Here is a 16,025-nt window from a genome sequence, read left to right as displayed (position 1 = left end):
TAGCGCATTAGCAGAGCAAAGCATTGCCCTACTCCCCTTCTGGGGCAACAGCTTGGTAGACAGAGACTGGAGCTGAAGGCTAGAAGACAATGATTTAATGATTGTGAGGAATTCTGTGAATAAGGGTTGTTCAAGACAGGCAAAACCAGCTGTCATTGGCCTTTATTGTGGATCCCAGACAGCCTCTCCACATCTGGATTGCTGGCAGGGAGGGGCCCTATGTCATCTGGAACTAGCCACCTAGGAATACCTTGATACAGGGCGGATGTTCCCTGAGGGATAGAGCCAATGGAGCAGCCCCATGCCATCCCCTCCACACAGTCCACAAGGCTGGGGTTTACCAGGGGACAGAGGAGTGTGTCAGAAGCAGGAAGGGTGTGGCTAGAGTACCCTGCTTCAGCCATTAAGGGAATGCTCTAGCTTATACCCAGGACCATTCCTGTCCAAATCTGCCTTCAGCATCCAGGGGGTGCAGTGATTTAAAGCCCCTTTGCGCCCCCCCCCCACCTCCACTCATTTTCTGGATCAAGCTAATTGTGACCAGAATCAGGACCACTGACTTATCATAGTTCAAAATAAAATCAAGTATACTGATATCAGTTAATTCCCCATCAAGAACAAGCTAAAAGGCAGATTGCACCCCACTCACCCCCGTAGTATTCTCCCATGATTGGCACCAAACCACATGTACCAGCCGTGTAGACATAACCTCCATCCAAGCTTATGGCATCCGCATCACCTTTCTGCAATGAAAGTAACTCAACAAATATAAAGTGAAGCTACTTCTCATGCAGCTTCCCCCTGCCAGAGATGAGGCCTTTAAAAAATTACTGTCATGAAAGAGACGGGTAGTATAAGTAGCTTACATTTTAATGACTTTGACGCAGAAAACCAAAATTTAGAAAACATCAAAATGTTTTGACAATTTGTAAACTTCAAAAAAAAATCAAGTTAAGAAATTCGTCAGAACTGACCCTTTCCTGGAAAAAGTTTCAGTTTCAATGAATTGGCCTTTTCCAATCAAAAATTGTTTCATTGAAACGTTCCTGACCAGCACTGCTAAAAGACAGAGAGAGGAAACTGTTCCCTGAGTTGGTAGATGCATGGAGAGAGCAGTGGGGAAAGGAAACACCCATACCGTTATCTTGGCAATGCAGTCCTCTGTGGTTTCTGCCACTGCACAGTCCAGGCTGCCTCCGCTCACTGCACTCCATTCATCACACTTGGCCTTTTCATCCTTACTTACTGTGCACCACTTCACCTTCAAAGGGGCTTCAGGAGTTTCTCGGGAAGCAACTGAGGCAGAGAGAATAAGCCAAAAGCTTATCTAAAATGTAAAGCCACCAACGGACTGATTGCAGGAAGAGCAGGGCTGCTGACAGCAGGTCATTGCATACACACACTCCCTGCAGCTCCATTCAAAATAGTCTTGTTTGACAAATGCAGAACTAGTGGAGTGCAGAATATGCAGGAAAGGGATGTTGGTTGACTGGGTCTGGTTCTCACTGGACAGGGGGATGCTTCAAAATCAACGTAGAGGCTTAGATTTTAAGGTCAGAAGGGAGCATTAGGTCATCTCGTCTGACCTCCTGTGTAACCCTGGCCAGAGAATTTCACCCAGTTACCCATCTTGAGACCAATAATGTTGGACCAAAGCATCTTCCAGAGATGCAGCCACTCTTGGTCAGAAGACAACAAGAGATGGACACTCCAAAACTTGCCTTAGCTTCACTTAGTTCTACTGATTTGTGCCAGCTCAGAATCTGGTCCTAGGCGTCATAATCTCTGGGTCACTTAGCACTGGTAGTGCTGTGCATTGATATGTGAAAGACCAGTGTTCTTCTCAGCACAGCCCCAGCCTTTCACTCCCCAGACCAGCCAGGTTGAGAGTTGAGCTGGGCAAAGTTTCTTGGCTAAATAGTTTATTTGCTTAAAAAAAAAAAAAAAAAAAAGCAGTTCTGGGTGGTCAGAAAGCATTTGTGAACATGGGTCGAATTTGGTTAATAGTTTCACCTCCCGCACCAAAATAACATAAATAAATGTCAGAGAAGTCTAAACATTTTGTTTGGCATTTTTAAAGCTAAATGTTCCAAGACTACATTTAATTTTAATTGAAATGGTTTGTTTCAACCTGAAATGATTTCTTTTGGTTTATTTTTTGGTTTTGCCTAAGTGGATTTAGCCCCATGTGACCCAGACATCCAATCAAAATGGCCCAACATTTTACTATGTGATATTGTCCATGAGCTGTCCCTGAACGAGCAACAGAGCAGGAACGATTGACAGCAAACATCTGACAAATAATTCTGGACTGCAAATAAATGTGAGAAAATTGCCTCATTCCCCCAAACAGATTTACTCTTGACTCTCCAAATGTTTCTGTGACTGATTCTTGGTGTGTCCCTAGTTCTGGAGCTGGTCATGCGAACCATCACCCGCCCATTGCACAAACTGCCCCAGAGGTGACACTCCTGAATCCATGCAGAATGGTTCTCCCAGAGGCGGTGCAGAGGCAGGGTGGCCAACCCCAGGGAGATCTCATGTCACTCTACAGCAGCCCCACTGACTGGTGAGGGAGCGTCATTAACAGGGGTGGAAGGGAGACCCAGAGTGGTGGGAAAGATGATGTAGGCAAAGCAAAGCCAAAGAGCAGCGGGTGTCCCCAGGATACAGGAGATCCCAGGGACCAATGGCTGGGCTGGTAGTTAGGACATTGACCCCACCACCCTCACCCCATTACTGGAGGGTCAGGGATCCCTATGCTTAATGTGCCTTGTGTTACACAGCATTTATGGCCCAGCCTACACAGCAGCACAGGAGCCTGAGGGGGAGTAACCCCTCCCCCATGTCTCTGAGCAGCATCCTGCCCTTTCGGGAGACAAAGGGCTGTGCTCCTGGACCCCTTGCTGGGCTGCTGGCAGGAGAAGGATGAGAAATAGGCAATGCCAAGGCTCCCCCTCCACCCCCACCCCACCGAGCTGCACAGCTGAGCTGCCAGGGGAAGAGGGTTGGCAAGTGCCTGCTCAGTCAGGGCCAATAGGTAGTGAATAGCCCCTGGAACAAGAGGGAGAGAACAGAGAAAGAAACGTGTCTCGCTGCTGCCTGATTCCTTCTCTGGGTGCTTCTGGGGCTGTGTGGCATATACCGAGCGGGGCATTTGGTGCTGAACCCAGAATGCTGCGAGAGCAGAGAGACACCAAACTACTTCTTGTTACTGACAATGCAGCTCAATGGCACATGGGAGTCCGATCCCTGGGCCAAGAGAATTTGCATTCAAACATCTCCAGTTATGGCAGTGCCAATTGTTTATTGAACACGCACTGCAAAGCACAACCCATGAAGCTCGATCCAGCGCTCATCTACACCCAGATACACCTCAGTAGCTCTGTTAACTTCAAAGTGAATGAAGTCGATGGATGCTTTAAGAGCAGGATCTGAGCCATGGACTCTAATGGATCCTCCCCCACCTTAAAATTTCATGACCACCTGCCCAGGAGCCCAATCCCTGCTTACCTGGCCTGAGACTCTGAATAGCAGCCCAGTACTGGTAGCCCAGGTAGAATTGGGCATCCATCAGTCGAGGGACACGGATAAAATTGGTAGCAGAATCCTTAAAAAGCAGATCTTTCCCATAAGGAGAGCTGAAGAGTTTGAAGCTCTCTTTTGAGTTCTTGCCATACTTTGCCTGTCACAAGAGAGAAATGATCAGGTGTATACCAAGAGCAGGAGATAGTTTTGAAAAAGTGGAGAGAACAAACAAAAGGGGAATAATAGCAAAAGAGAGGCTGGAACAGAGAGAAAGGTAGAGAAGGGGAAAAAGCAAATACCTCCGCCTGAGAGAGGAAGCTCCAGATCTCATCAGCCCGGCCATCAACGCTTCGAGTCACAACAGCATGAGCAGCAACTTTGGCCCAGTGACACTCATGATACTTATCTACAGGCTTCCGGGAACCATCTTCACACAGCAGCTCATACTTGTCTTTCTCACTTGGGTCATTTTCTGGGAGGAATGGAAGTCCACAGGTTACAGCAACACCAATATTTAAAGGGGCTTTGAATATCCCACTTCAGGAAACTCCCCAATTATTTTTGTCCCTGAATGAGAACCAGAAGAGTGACAACTTCCATGAGACAGATTCCTCTGTCCCTGAAGTATTATTATCATCCCAGTTTCACAGCTGGAGATCTGAGGCCAAGAGAGATGAAGGCCCAGAGCCACAAAGGGACTTAGACATCTAGAAATCCACAAAGCCTGAGAGCGGTGCCTAGGCTCCCTGTACAGTGCATGGGGAGACATGGGATTCACAAGGCCAGCATGCTGAGCAGGGAGCCAGCTAAGCTAGCCAATTGGAGAAGCCGACAAGACACGTGTGTCCTAAGCTAGCCAGTGGCAGATACTGACAAGAGGGGTGTGTCCTAAACTCTGCCCCTCTCCTGAAATTCGGGGCAGGTCTCTACTTGCGATCCACCGCCAGGCCCCTTGCTTCTGAAGTCAGGGGCCTTAGGCATCGAACCCATTCTTGCAATTCCATACAAAACAGTGGGGAAAGGGGAAGGGCGCCTAAGACCCTTTGTGAATGTGGCACGAAATGACTTGCCTAAGTAGTCAGTGGTAAAGCTGGAAACAGAATCCAGGTCTCCTGAGTCCTAACCCAGTGCTTTACAACAAGACCATCCTTTCTCTCACACTGATGTCGTGTTAGTAGATTCCTGTCATGATGTTGGTGGAGGTGGAGCCCCTTCCCAAATTTAATTTTTCAAAGAATAATGTGCCGGTGTGATTTCGCTGTGAACATCAAAGAAGCAACATACAAACTGGTCCCCACTCTGGTAGCCTTGTTCAGCCACAAGAAAGAGCCATTAGACTAAGAGATGAAATCTAATCTCTCTCTGTTGATTATTTAACAGTCAGGAATACAGCATACAAAGCGTATTTCCTCCCAGAGACAAAGAGAAAAGAGGCGTGGGATAAACCGGGAGAGAAATGAAGGCAGGTGCAATATAGATAGGATTCAAGGATATAGTCCCAGTGAAAAGCCTGATCAGAAAGTGGTGAAACCGAATGATCCCTCATGCCTACCTAGAACAGTTGTGTGTTTGACAAAAGCTACATCTCCAGCTCCATCTTTCAGACACCTGGAGGGGGAAATAAAGCAGAAAGAAAAGGAGGCCACTGAAATATTGTGTTTGTTGCTAATCTCAGATCATCCCTCTACGTTTCAGACAACTACCTTTGAAGCAAGCCTCAGACATATGACAGTTTATCTTCACAGAAAGCTATGTGGGCTGGGGAAGGAAATGCAATGGCAGAGAAGAATTTTATAATGAAAATCATCAGGAGTAGCCCAATGATAATGCTCTGTACTGCCATGTGCAATTTATAGATCAATTTCTGGTCACTCACTAAGTGCTTGTAGAGGCTAGGAGCTATCATAGGCCACATACTCAACTCTGGTGTAGGGTTGCTTCTTCCATAAGAACATAAGAATGGCCCTACTGGGTCAGACCAAAGGTCCATCTAGCCCAGTATCCTGTCTTCCGACAGTGGCTGGTGCCAGGTGCCCCAGAGGGAATGAACAGAACAGGTAATCATCAAGTGATCCATCCCCTGTCGCTCATTCCCTGCTTCTGGCAAACAGAGACTAGGGACACCATTCCTGCCCATCCTGGCTAATAGCCATTGATGGCCTATCCTCCATGAATTTATCTAGTTCTTTTTTGAACCCTGTTGTGGTCTTGGACTTCACAACATCCTCTGGCAAGGAGTTCCACAGGTTGACTGTGTGTTGTGTGAAAAAATCCTTCCTTTTATTTGTTTTAAATCTGCTGCCTATTAATTTCATTTGGTGACCCCGAGTTCTTGTGTTATGAGAAGTAGTAAACAACACTTCCTTATCTACTTTCTCTACACCAGTCATGATTTTATAGACCTCAGTCATATCTCCCCTTAGCCATCTCTTTTGCAAGCTGAAAAGCCCAGTCTTATTAATCTCTCCTCATACAGAAGCCGTTCAGATGTGGTCTCCTCATCTCAAAAAAGATATACTGGCATTAGAAAAAGTTCAGAAAAGGGCAACTAAAATGATCAGGGGTTGGAACAGGTCCCATATGAGGAGAGATTAAAGAGGCTAGGACTTTTCAGCTTGGAAAAGAGGAGACTAAGGGGGGATATGATAGAGGTATATAAATCATGAGTGGTGTGGAGAAAGTGAATAAGGAAAAGTTATTTACTTGTACCCATAATATAAGAACTAGGGGCCACCAAATGAAATTAATGGGCAGGAGGTTTAAAACAAATAAAAGGAAGTTCTTCACACAGCGCACAGTCAACCTTTGGAACTCCTTGCCTGAGGAGGTCGTGAAGGCTAGGACTATAACAGGGTTTAAAAGAGAACTAGATAAATTCATGGAGGTTAAGTTCATTAATGGCTATCAGCCAGGATGGATAAGGAATGGTGTCCCTAGTCTCTGTTTATCAGAGGGTGGAGACTGATGGCAGAAGAGAGATCACTTGATCATTACCTGTTAGGTTCACTCCCTCTGGGGTATCTGGCATTGGCCACTGTCAGTAGACAGGATACTGGGCTGGATAGACCTTTGGTCTGACTTGGTATGGCCATTCTTATGTTCCATATCCCTAATCATTTTTGTTGCCCTTTTCTGAACCTTTTCCAATTCCAATATATCTTTTTTGAGATGGGGTGACCACATCTGCACACAGTATTCAAGATGTGGGCATACCATGGATTATATAGAGGCAACATGATATTTTCTATCCTATTATCTATCCCTTTCTTAATTATTCCCTGCATTCTATTTGCTTTTTTGACTGCCTCTGCACCTTGAGTGGATGTTTTCAGAGAACTATCCACAATGACTCCAGGATCTCTTTCTTGAGTGGTAACAGCTAATTTAGACCCCATCATTTTATATGTATAGTTGGGATTATGTTTTCCAATGTGCATTACTTTGCATTTATCAACATTAAATTTCATGTGCCATTTTGTTGATCAGTCACCCAGTTTTTAAAGATCCTTTTGTAGCTCTTCGCAGTTTGCCTGGGTCTTAACTATCTTTAGTAATTTTGTACCATCTGCAAATTTTGCCACCTCGCTGTTTACATCTTTTTCCAGATCATTTATGAATGTTGAATAGGACTGGTTCCAGAACAGACCCCTGGGGGACACCACTATTTACCTCTCTCCATTCTGAAAACTGACCATTTATACCTACCCTTTGTTTCCTATCTTTTAACCAGTTACCAATCCATGAGAGGACCTTCCCTCTTACCCCATGGCAGTTTACTTGTGTAAGGGACCTTGTCAAAGGCCTTCTGAAAATCTAAGTACACAATATCCACTGGATCCCCTTGGTCCACATGGTTCTTGACCCCTCAAAGAATTCTTGTAGATTGGGGAGACATGATTTCCCTTTACTAAAACCATGTTGACTCTTCCTCAACAAATTATGTTCATCTATATAGCTGACAATATTGTTCTTTATTATAGTTTCAACCAGTTTGCCCAGTACTGAAGTCAGGCTTACAGGCCTGTAATTGCTGGGATCACCTCTGGAGACCTTTTTAATTCCTTTGAGGCCCATTACTTAACAGAAACCAATGAGACAATTAGGTCCCAACTACTCTACAAGTGTAGCCATGTCAGGAGACCCAGTTATGGTACAGCTGAAAACATGTGTGTGGGACAGATAGTTACCAGATAAAAATAACTTTCACTCACTGAAAGGCTCCAGAATAGCCAGAATAAGGCCCAGTACGGGAACATTTCTGAGCACCTGTCCCAAGGCATAAGCGGCACAGATTTGGTTCATTTGCGGGGGCACCAGGGACGCAGCTGGCTGAGAAAAACTGGGCCACAGCTATGGAAAAAGACATGCAGTAGTTAATAGCAAACTCACCCTTTCGCAAACTACCTTCTCCCAGCTGTGGATGCTTGGTATAGTAGTGTGGGGTGTTTGGAGGAAGTAGTGGGGGGAGAGGGGATGTGCAGAAGGGAAGATTGTCTGAAACCTGATGCCTTTGGAAGGGGTGGTTTGGTAAAGGGGATGCTGGAAGGATGGCATCTCCAGCAGGGCAGAGTGAAGGTTCTGTCGTGTGGTCTGCTGTGCATGGCTGTGGTGCAGGGTGTTTGTATGTGGAGGAGTAGAGGTGCCTTAACTTTCCACTTCCTTGGGTTTGTGTCAGGATGGCATATCCCATTGGTAACAACTTTAACCAGTGAACAACAGAGTTTTTGGAGTGTGACTGAGTAGAAGATAATGGATTCCAAAGCAAGGAAGCTGTTGCTGTCATGGAAATGCCCTTATTGATAGAAGAAGAGAAATTTAGGAAATGTGAGTTGTTCCGTTGGTTTGCTGGTTTCCCCAAAAGTTCCTCAGAAAACCTACTACCTTCCCCCTAACACCAATCAATCCCAGTTCTCCTCACCCCCAGCTTAATGTTAGCACTCCCTACACACCTAGCTCTTTCCCAGCTTACCGTGGGTTATGGGAGTGGCTCTATCCCAGGATAGGGTTTGATGGTACAAGAGGGTCCCAATGGGAATGACCCAGCCAGCAGACCTGTCCAACCCTGTGTGGCAGGATTTCTTCCCTTTAAGTTCCCTTATTGTGAAGCCGGTTCCTTTCTTCACCACGGCCACAGCATAGTAGCTGGTGGCCGCATCTGTATGGGAGGGAGGAGAAAAAGCAAGCAAGCATTGGAATAAAGGAACACACAAACATAAATGGAAGTCGCTTACCGTCCCTCCAAATTCACACAATTGTTTTCTCCCATGTCACACAAATCCTGGGCACGGGAAGCAAAGTGCAACATTTTCAACCCCATAATAATGTAGCAAGACACCCAATCCCTTTCTCCTGTTTAGTATTAGTGGGTTGCCATGCCAATATCAATCTGATTATAATGGTTGTAATGGACATAATGTTAATTGTTCTACTAATTAGTATTACTAGTATTTGCTAAATGCTCTTGTCTGCATTTATTTGATACATGTGTGCTGCTGTTAATAGCTTTTACCCTCGTGATAAGTCTCTTTGAGGGCAGTAGAGCTTCTCACATGAGTAAAGATGACTTGCGTGAGTAAGGTTTGCAGGAATGGACTCTAAACGGGGTCTGTTAAAATTCCCTCCATAAACTGTATGGCAAATATTACATCTATGCAAAGGGACTGAGTTCTGGAGGCAGCAGAAACCCACTACTTTGAATTTCCTGACTTTTGTACCTTTTAATTCTCAGCCATAACACTGAGAATTACTCCGTAATGTTGCCTTCAGCCCAAACTCTCTACACAGTATCTAAACAGCCTGACTTTCCGAACAGAGACCTGTATTATAATACAAAGTGAAGGCTGGGAGTTTGGGTGGGATCTGGAAAGCAGGAGCTGATGAAGACAGGAATGGAGAAGTACTGTCATTTTCCTCCAAGAATCATCAGTAATGCGGTAGACAGGAAGAGAACTACAGACTGGGGGTGCAGACCCAGCAACTCCGATAGCAGCAGCTTTAACGTTTAGCTTTCTTTTCTGTTTCTTTCCCTCTTCATTGTGCCTGCTTATCCACTGCCCTGTCTGTGTGCTCCATTCAGCCTGGTCCTCCAAGAAACAACTGACCCTCATGTTGCTAGAGAGACAAGGCAGGTGAGGTAATATCTTTTATTGGACCAACTTCTGTTGGGGGAAGGGACAGGCTTTCAAGCTACACACACCTGAAGAATAGCTTTGCGTAGCTCGAAAGCTTGTTTCTCTCACCAACCGAAATGGGTCCAATAAAAGATATTCCCTCACCCACCTTGGGTGTCTAATATCCTTGGACCACCATGGCTACCCCAACACTACAAACTTTGTGTTGATGTCATTCTTTAACCTCTGTTAGTGCAGCTGACTCATAGCTTGGGTCCCACGTGCCTGGATTAGCCCAGTTAATTTCCAGTTTTATACAAGGTCCCTGAAAGCAGAAAGCCTTTGAGGTTTGCTCAGCTTAATCCCCCTGCTGTGTTTTGTCAGGGGCCATTAGTTACGTAGGCAAATTAACCTTACAAAATTCTTCAGACACGCTATTGCATTAGCCTTCCCCAGCCATTACAACACCACTGCAGTGAGCAGTAAACTTCCCCAGAGGGAACAGCAATAGCAGCACACTGGATTTACTCCAGTTCTGTTGAGAAAGAGTTACTGCCCTTGTGATACCACCACATGCAGTGGAAGGGCAGTGGGAGTAATAACCGTTTCTATAGACTGGTCTGCTCCTCCTCTGTGATCCACAGGGGGACCAAATTTCAGCTGCCCAATGGAAATGATATAGAGGAGCTGTGTGGAGAGGAAAGGTTGCTCTGGGATAGAAATCCCACCACCACCTCCTGTAGCCTCCTCTATCCCCTCAAGGGTAATAGCGCACGAGCTAAGCTCTGCGTGAACAGCCATGGAGAGAGACATCAGGGAAAAGCTACTGTTCACAGCACGCTTCCTGCACACAGCCAAGCACATCATAGGTTGCTGCTGCTTGGAGCTTTCAGGTACTACGAAGGGGGCATGTGAGCATGGCTGGTGAGGGGACCTGCCATGCCGGCTCAGCAGCGATAGTCACCTCGCTTGCTGATGTTGTAGGGGACATGTGAAAATGATAATGTCACCTGTAATAACATGTAACTGGTTGCTCTAACATTGCTCCCCAATCTGCAGGTAAAATTACTCTAGCACCCATGGGTCACTGGGAAGGAATGAAGCAAGAACCAGAAGGTTCATGGAAGTGGGGGGGGGAAAACCTCAAACCAATCAGAAATCAAGAGGATTAGGAAAAGTCCAGTCTGGTTGTGGGGAAGGGGAGGAGATCAGGGTGAGTGGAGTGATAGAACTAACGCTGATGACTCCAAAGGAGAGTGTGATCACCTGGACAGCTAGGAAAATGAGGCAGGAAGCAGGAGTACAGATCATTGCTGCTTTCCATCAGGTCCCGATTCTCAGCTTGTGTAAATGGGCACAGCTGTGTTGAGGTCACTGGCTGCAGATCAGTCCTCATGCGTACCAGCTAAGGCCCTGGCCCTTGGTCTGTGGCCAGCTCTGAAGAAGTACATATTCTCTGAGTTAGCACACTGACTTGCCCAGGGGTTTGTGCCTTCCCAGTTTGCCTGAGTAGTACGGTGTTACTAACGTGCTGACAGCTAGTACCATGGTGGTCAAAGTGCCACAACTTTATAGTCAATAACGGTGCCCTCCATGCAAATGTACCTTTTCCTGTGCCATGGACCTCAGCCACAACAGGCTTCAGATTATACGGGGCAAGGTGTGCTTCGAAAATGTGGCCACCATCCAGACTAATGGCATCTGCTTCATTCTCCTGAAACACAAAAGCGTTAAATCAATTGTGGGCGCATGCATCAGCAGGGGCAGAAAACACTGAGCATTAATTAAAAGAGCCTCTCTTTGGGGTCCTTCCTGGCTGGGGTGCTGCTGTAGCAATGGAGCGAGGCAATGAGGGAAGGAAATCAGTCACTTAAAGAGGATAGTGAAGCTTTCATCCCAGATTAGGCAAATGGAACCCGACAGGGCAAGTTGTTCCTCCCAGCCCCAGACCTGATACATTGCTGGCAACCTACTGCAATGGCTTTTATGCAGTCAGAGTAAGTTGTTTTCTTCACACAGTCTAATGAAGGGGTTGAGGACATTTTCGTCTTCAGTTCCACACATTTCTTCTGCTCTGGATCGGATATTGTGCACCATCGGACGGGACTTTGGGCTGGAGGGTCAGCAAGACAGAGCACTGTGGAGAGAGCAAAAGAGGACTAAGAGGTTGTTTCATGAACCTCAGATCTATAAGAAAGAACCATCATCCCTCCCTACAGACATAGGTCTCCCATGAGACCCACAGGTCTCTCCTTCCCTACCTGCTCCCAATAGCAGGACTCCAGGGCTTAGGGCTGCTGTGTACTGGTTTCTTACATCTAGATTCAAGTGGATACAAAGGGCTAAATTCACCCCTGGTGTAACCTTAGTGGAGTTATGCACAGATGGATTTGTCCCAAAGTGTAGGGGGTGTGATATTTTTATATTTCAGCTTTTACTAGTTGGCCGCCTGAGATTCAAATCACCAGGAGATTACTACTAAAGCTCTTCGCCCCAGCCCAAATGCAGGATGATTCTCAGGGTTTGTGCTTTGAATAAATACCTTATTCCAGGTTCCTCCTCTGTGTCAGAGAGCTCTCCAAATTTGCATGTGTTTCTCTCCCAGGGAACTACTCTCCCACTTTTCCTTCATTCCTTAGGAGACAAGCTCTACCCTAAAGTCCTGAAGTCACTCCTGACGAGATGTGCAGAAGGGGAGCTCCTGCCATGCAGACTTTAAGGTATATAGCAAGGCAGCTCCACTGTCATGGACTTCCTGGTCTGCAGGGTGGGAGCTGCTCTCCTGCGCAGGCTCTCCTGCTCTCCAGTCTGCCTGTCCTGTGCACTTTAGGAAGTGTCCAGGAGGAGGGTTCCTATCTTGCAGACCCCAGAGAAGTGCGCACAATGAGAGCTCTGCAGCTGCAGGCCTCTCATGCTGCAAGGGCAAACTGGGGTGGAAGGCTGACCACCTTGAGTTCCTGACAGTGTCAATGGAAGTGGAAATGCAGCATGTTCTCTGTTACAGACTCACCACAAACCTGCAAGTTCCCAAATGAAACACTTTGTGAGAGGGAAGTGATGGCTGGAAGGCTGTTGCCATCACTTCTCTGGAACACCCCCAGGAGACACCCTCACAAAAAGACAGCAGACAGGAACACATTCTCTGACCTGGCCAAACCGCACTCAGTGCAGGACCGGACATGGGGGTGAGAAAAGGTGACTTGTAGGTGTTGGTGTGTAGTAATGCTTTTCCGCTTGTTTATGTTGTCATGAGCAAAACTGATGTTGAATGAGGGTGGAAGCTGGTTGGAGTATAAAAGGGCCTCATCCAAACCTCACTAAAGCCAATGGAAAGACTCCCTCTGACTTCACATAGCTTTGCATTATGCCCCACGTGAAGAGTATTGAACTGCTGAAGTCTAAGCTTTCTGTTTTAGAAAATGCATGTGGTTTCTTTTCCACAAGTTTTCTTTCTGTGGCTTGTTACAGAGGGGTAAAAGTACCTTTACACTCTTATCTCTTATTCACCATGTTTTTTGTTTGGGAATATAAGAATAGATACAAGATATAAGGATAGATAACTTAAGCCCCAGTTCTGCAAACATGTCCTTGCTTCACTGCATGCACATGAGCTGTTCCATCGACTTCAGTGGGACTACTCATGTACGTAAAGTTACACTTGCACTTAAGTGTTTGCAGGATCAGGGCCTTAAGAAGGAAGGACAGAACATTATTAACAGATGCTCTTCTTCTGCTGATCGAGAGCTTGGATCAGTCACAGTGTTATGGATGATGATTATTTAGCTAACATTAGTGTCCAGAGGCCCGAATTGGGATTGGGGGCCCCAATTATGCTAGATTCATAGCAGAAGAGGAGACTTCATTTAGGACAAGAAGCATTAAGGGACCATAACAAACACCAGGTGGGAAGAGGATAAGGGTAACAATAATAAGATTATGCAGTCACACAGGCCAGCAATGTGTGCGCAACTTGCCTGTTCCAAATCACTGCAAAATATAGAATGTCTGTATAATAATCAGTGCCTGCTTCTGTTTGTTTTACCTGTAAAACTCTGCCATTGTCCATGTGCTTTTTCTGCTTGTTTCTAATTGTTGTCCCACTCCCGGCTTCTATTTTCAAATCTCTGCTTTTACTGATTGGTTTAAAAAAATCTCTGCCTGTTTTTCTTTTTATAGTTCTATTTCTAAAATGCCTTCCCCCTACTGCCTCCCATTTAAGTCAAGGGTCCCACGATCAGGCTACGAGAGTAACGCTGCCAGGGAGGTGGCCTCATTATCAGCAAATAGAGGGATCCGGGCGGGAGAGGAGAGAGACAGAGAGACGGATTTGTCATGAGCACAGTCAGCCTTTTGCACAAAGGAAACCAGGAGCCTGAAAGAGCAGGGGCTCCAAAGGAAGGAGTACAGACATATCTAGTGCAAGGAGACTTGTGGGCCTTTCTGGGCCTAGGAGAAGAAAGAGAAGCACTTCTCACAGCCTCATCTTATTGAGCAGGGCTGGGGTAGAAGAGAAGGGGTTACAGTCACTTGTGGCACCAGACCATTAGAATCATAGAATATCAGGTTTGGAAGGGACCTCAGGAGGTCATCTAGTCCAACCCCCTGCTCAAGGCAGGACCTAATCCCCAACTAAATCATCCCAGCCAGGGCTTTATAAAGCCTGACCTTAAAAACCTCTAAGGAAGGAGATTCCACAACCTCCCTAGGTAACCCATTCCAGTGCTTCACCATTGTGGAAGGTTCTTTGAGATAACCCCAAGCAATGCAGGGTATTGTGGGGAGATCCAAGCCCTGGACCTTCAGGGAAGGGGTTGGGGGGGGGGGGTGTTGAAGGGGCACATCCCTTTACAAGAAGGGGATCCAAAGTTGAGCTGCAGAGACCCCTCTCTCCCCTGAGAAGAACGTGGGACAGGTTAGAAAGACAGGAGCCTACAGGTTCTGCAGTAATTTTTTTGTAACTTTCACATTAAAAATTCTTTGCTAAATATTATTTTAAGAAGCTTCTCTAAACACATGTGCATCCTCAGTAGGGAAGGCTTTCAGTGACTCTCTTCCTACACCAGCGCTCCACCAGGGGGACATACCTCCACCCATACCTGCAGCAGGAGCTCCATATAAGGAGCAAACCTGAAACCTTTTCCTTCGGACTGTTTTAGGGCCTGATCCAAAGCTCATTGAAGTCAATGGAAAAACTCCTGTGGTTGTCACTGGGCTTTGGATCAGGCCCTTAGCAAAATAGGAACTGTGGTAAAGTTGCTATAATTAGCATTAAAATTGTGACTCTGGGCAGCAAGTTCCCTGGCAAACGGCTGATAGAGTCCAGCACCCAGCAGCTATTTTCCCTTTGGTTTCTGTCCTGCACAGTTCAGTGACTGTTGGCGTTTACTGTGCACTGCAATTAAACTGGCACCCTTATGCAACCTCCTCACAGTCTCTGGCTAGTGCGGGGGCTGCTGAGAATGTCAGTGACATCCCCACTTCGAAACTGCTGCTCTGCAGGCACTTACCCAATATCCCCAAGGACAGCGCGGCATGGAGAGCGAACTTCATCCTTCTCTCCTGAGCTTGGCAGCCAGGTGTTGCAGGAGCGTTACTCAGAGACTGTCTCCTCTGAGTCCGTGATGGCTCCTGGGCTACTCTTTGCCTTTTTATAGAGGGACAGGGCTCGCTGTGTTAGCAGAAGCAATGACTGGCAGTGTTTGTCCTTGTTTCCCAATAGCTCCTCGATTTCCTCACCCCGCCCCTTCCAGTCAGCCCATTTTCAGGCAGCATTTCACTTTGGCACTGAATCACACACATGCATGAGTGGGAACAGGGCAGGTGCATGTCGTTCACCCAAAGGATTTAAAATGGGAAAGTCCCACTTTGTATCATTTCAATTCCTGCTTGGTTGAAATACAGTGGGAAGGGCTATTTTCTTTGTTCCAGCCACCCCCTGCTTTACAAAGGCTAATCTCAGAGAGCCGCTGTGAGAGTCAGATCCAATCTAGACTATTTAGTCTTCTTTCACATTAACTATTGCCTTTCCTTCCCACCGAGGAGTCTTTGCCCGTCCTGTATGACAGGTCTTGGCAATTGGGAAATTAGTCAGTGCCTCCCAGTGCATCCGAAGAAGTGAGGTTTTTACTCACGAAAGCTTATGCCCAAATAAATCTGTTAGTCTTTAAGGTGCCACCAGACTCCTTGTTGTTTTTGTAGATACAGACTAACACGGCTACCCCCTGATACTTGACATCAGTGCCTCCCAGAACACCTGATAGCATGACTGTAATGCAGGGAGAGGAGTCAGTAAGAGGAACCTTGCAATCACAGAGCACCTTCAATCCAGAAGGAATGAATCCGAAGTGCTTTACTATCCTACTGAATGACTCACTTCCTTTGGGACAT

The 16,025-nt window shown here is 46.4% G+C and overlaps 1 protein-coding gene across 1 annotated transcript in view; it reads right to left on the bottom strand.

The window, feature by feature from the left end:
• LOC117882963 (ovotransferrin-like) overlaps positions 1-15,307 on the bottom strand; it is a 56,225-nt gene extending 40,918 nt beyond the window's left edge. The window contains exons 1-10 of the mRNA XM_034781861.1: positions 15,146-15,307; positions 11,612-11,775; positions 11,244-11,352; positions 8,498-8,683; positions 7,740-7,878; positions 5,081-5,136; positions 3,828-4,000; positions 3,514-3,685; positions 1,139-1,296; positions 650-743 (exon numbers count right to left, since the gene is read on the bottom strand). Coding sequence (XP_034637752.1) covers positions 650-743; positions 1,139-1,296; positions 3,514-3,685; positions 3,828-4,000; positions 5,081-5,136; positions 7,740-7,878; positions 8,498-8,683; positions 11,244-11,352; positions 11,612-11,775; positions 15,146-15,188 — 1,294 coding nt within the window. The 5' untranslated portion in view covers positions 15,189-15,307. The remainder of the gene's footprint in view (positions 1-649; positions 744-1,138; positions 1,297-3,513; positions 3,686-3,827; positions 4,001-5,080; positions 5,137-7,739; positions 7,879-8,497; positions 8,684-11,243; positions 11,353-11,611; positions 11,776-15,145) is intronic.
• Positions 15,308-16,025: the final 718 nt, after the last annotated feature.

The sequence above is a fragment of the Trachemys scripta genome, chromosome 9 (assembly GCF_013100865.1).
Source record: "Trachemys scripta elegans isolate TJP31775 chromosome 9, CAS_Tse_1.0, whole genome shotgun sequence".
NCBI classification, from domain to species: domain Eukaryota; kingdom Metazoa; phylum Chordata; order Testudines; family Emydidae; genus Trachemys; species Trachemys scripta.
The sequence above is the reverse complement of the archived record's forward strand: the minus strand, read 5'-3'. Positions and strand labels throughout refer to the sequence as shown.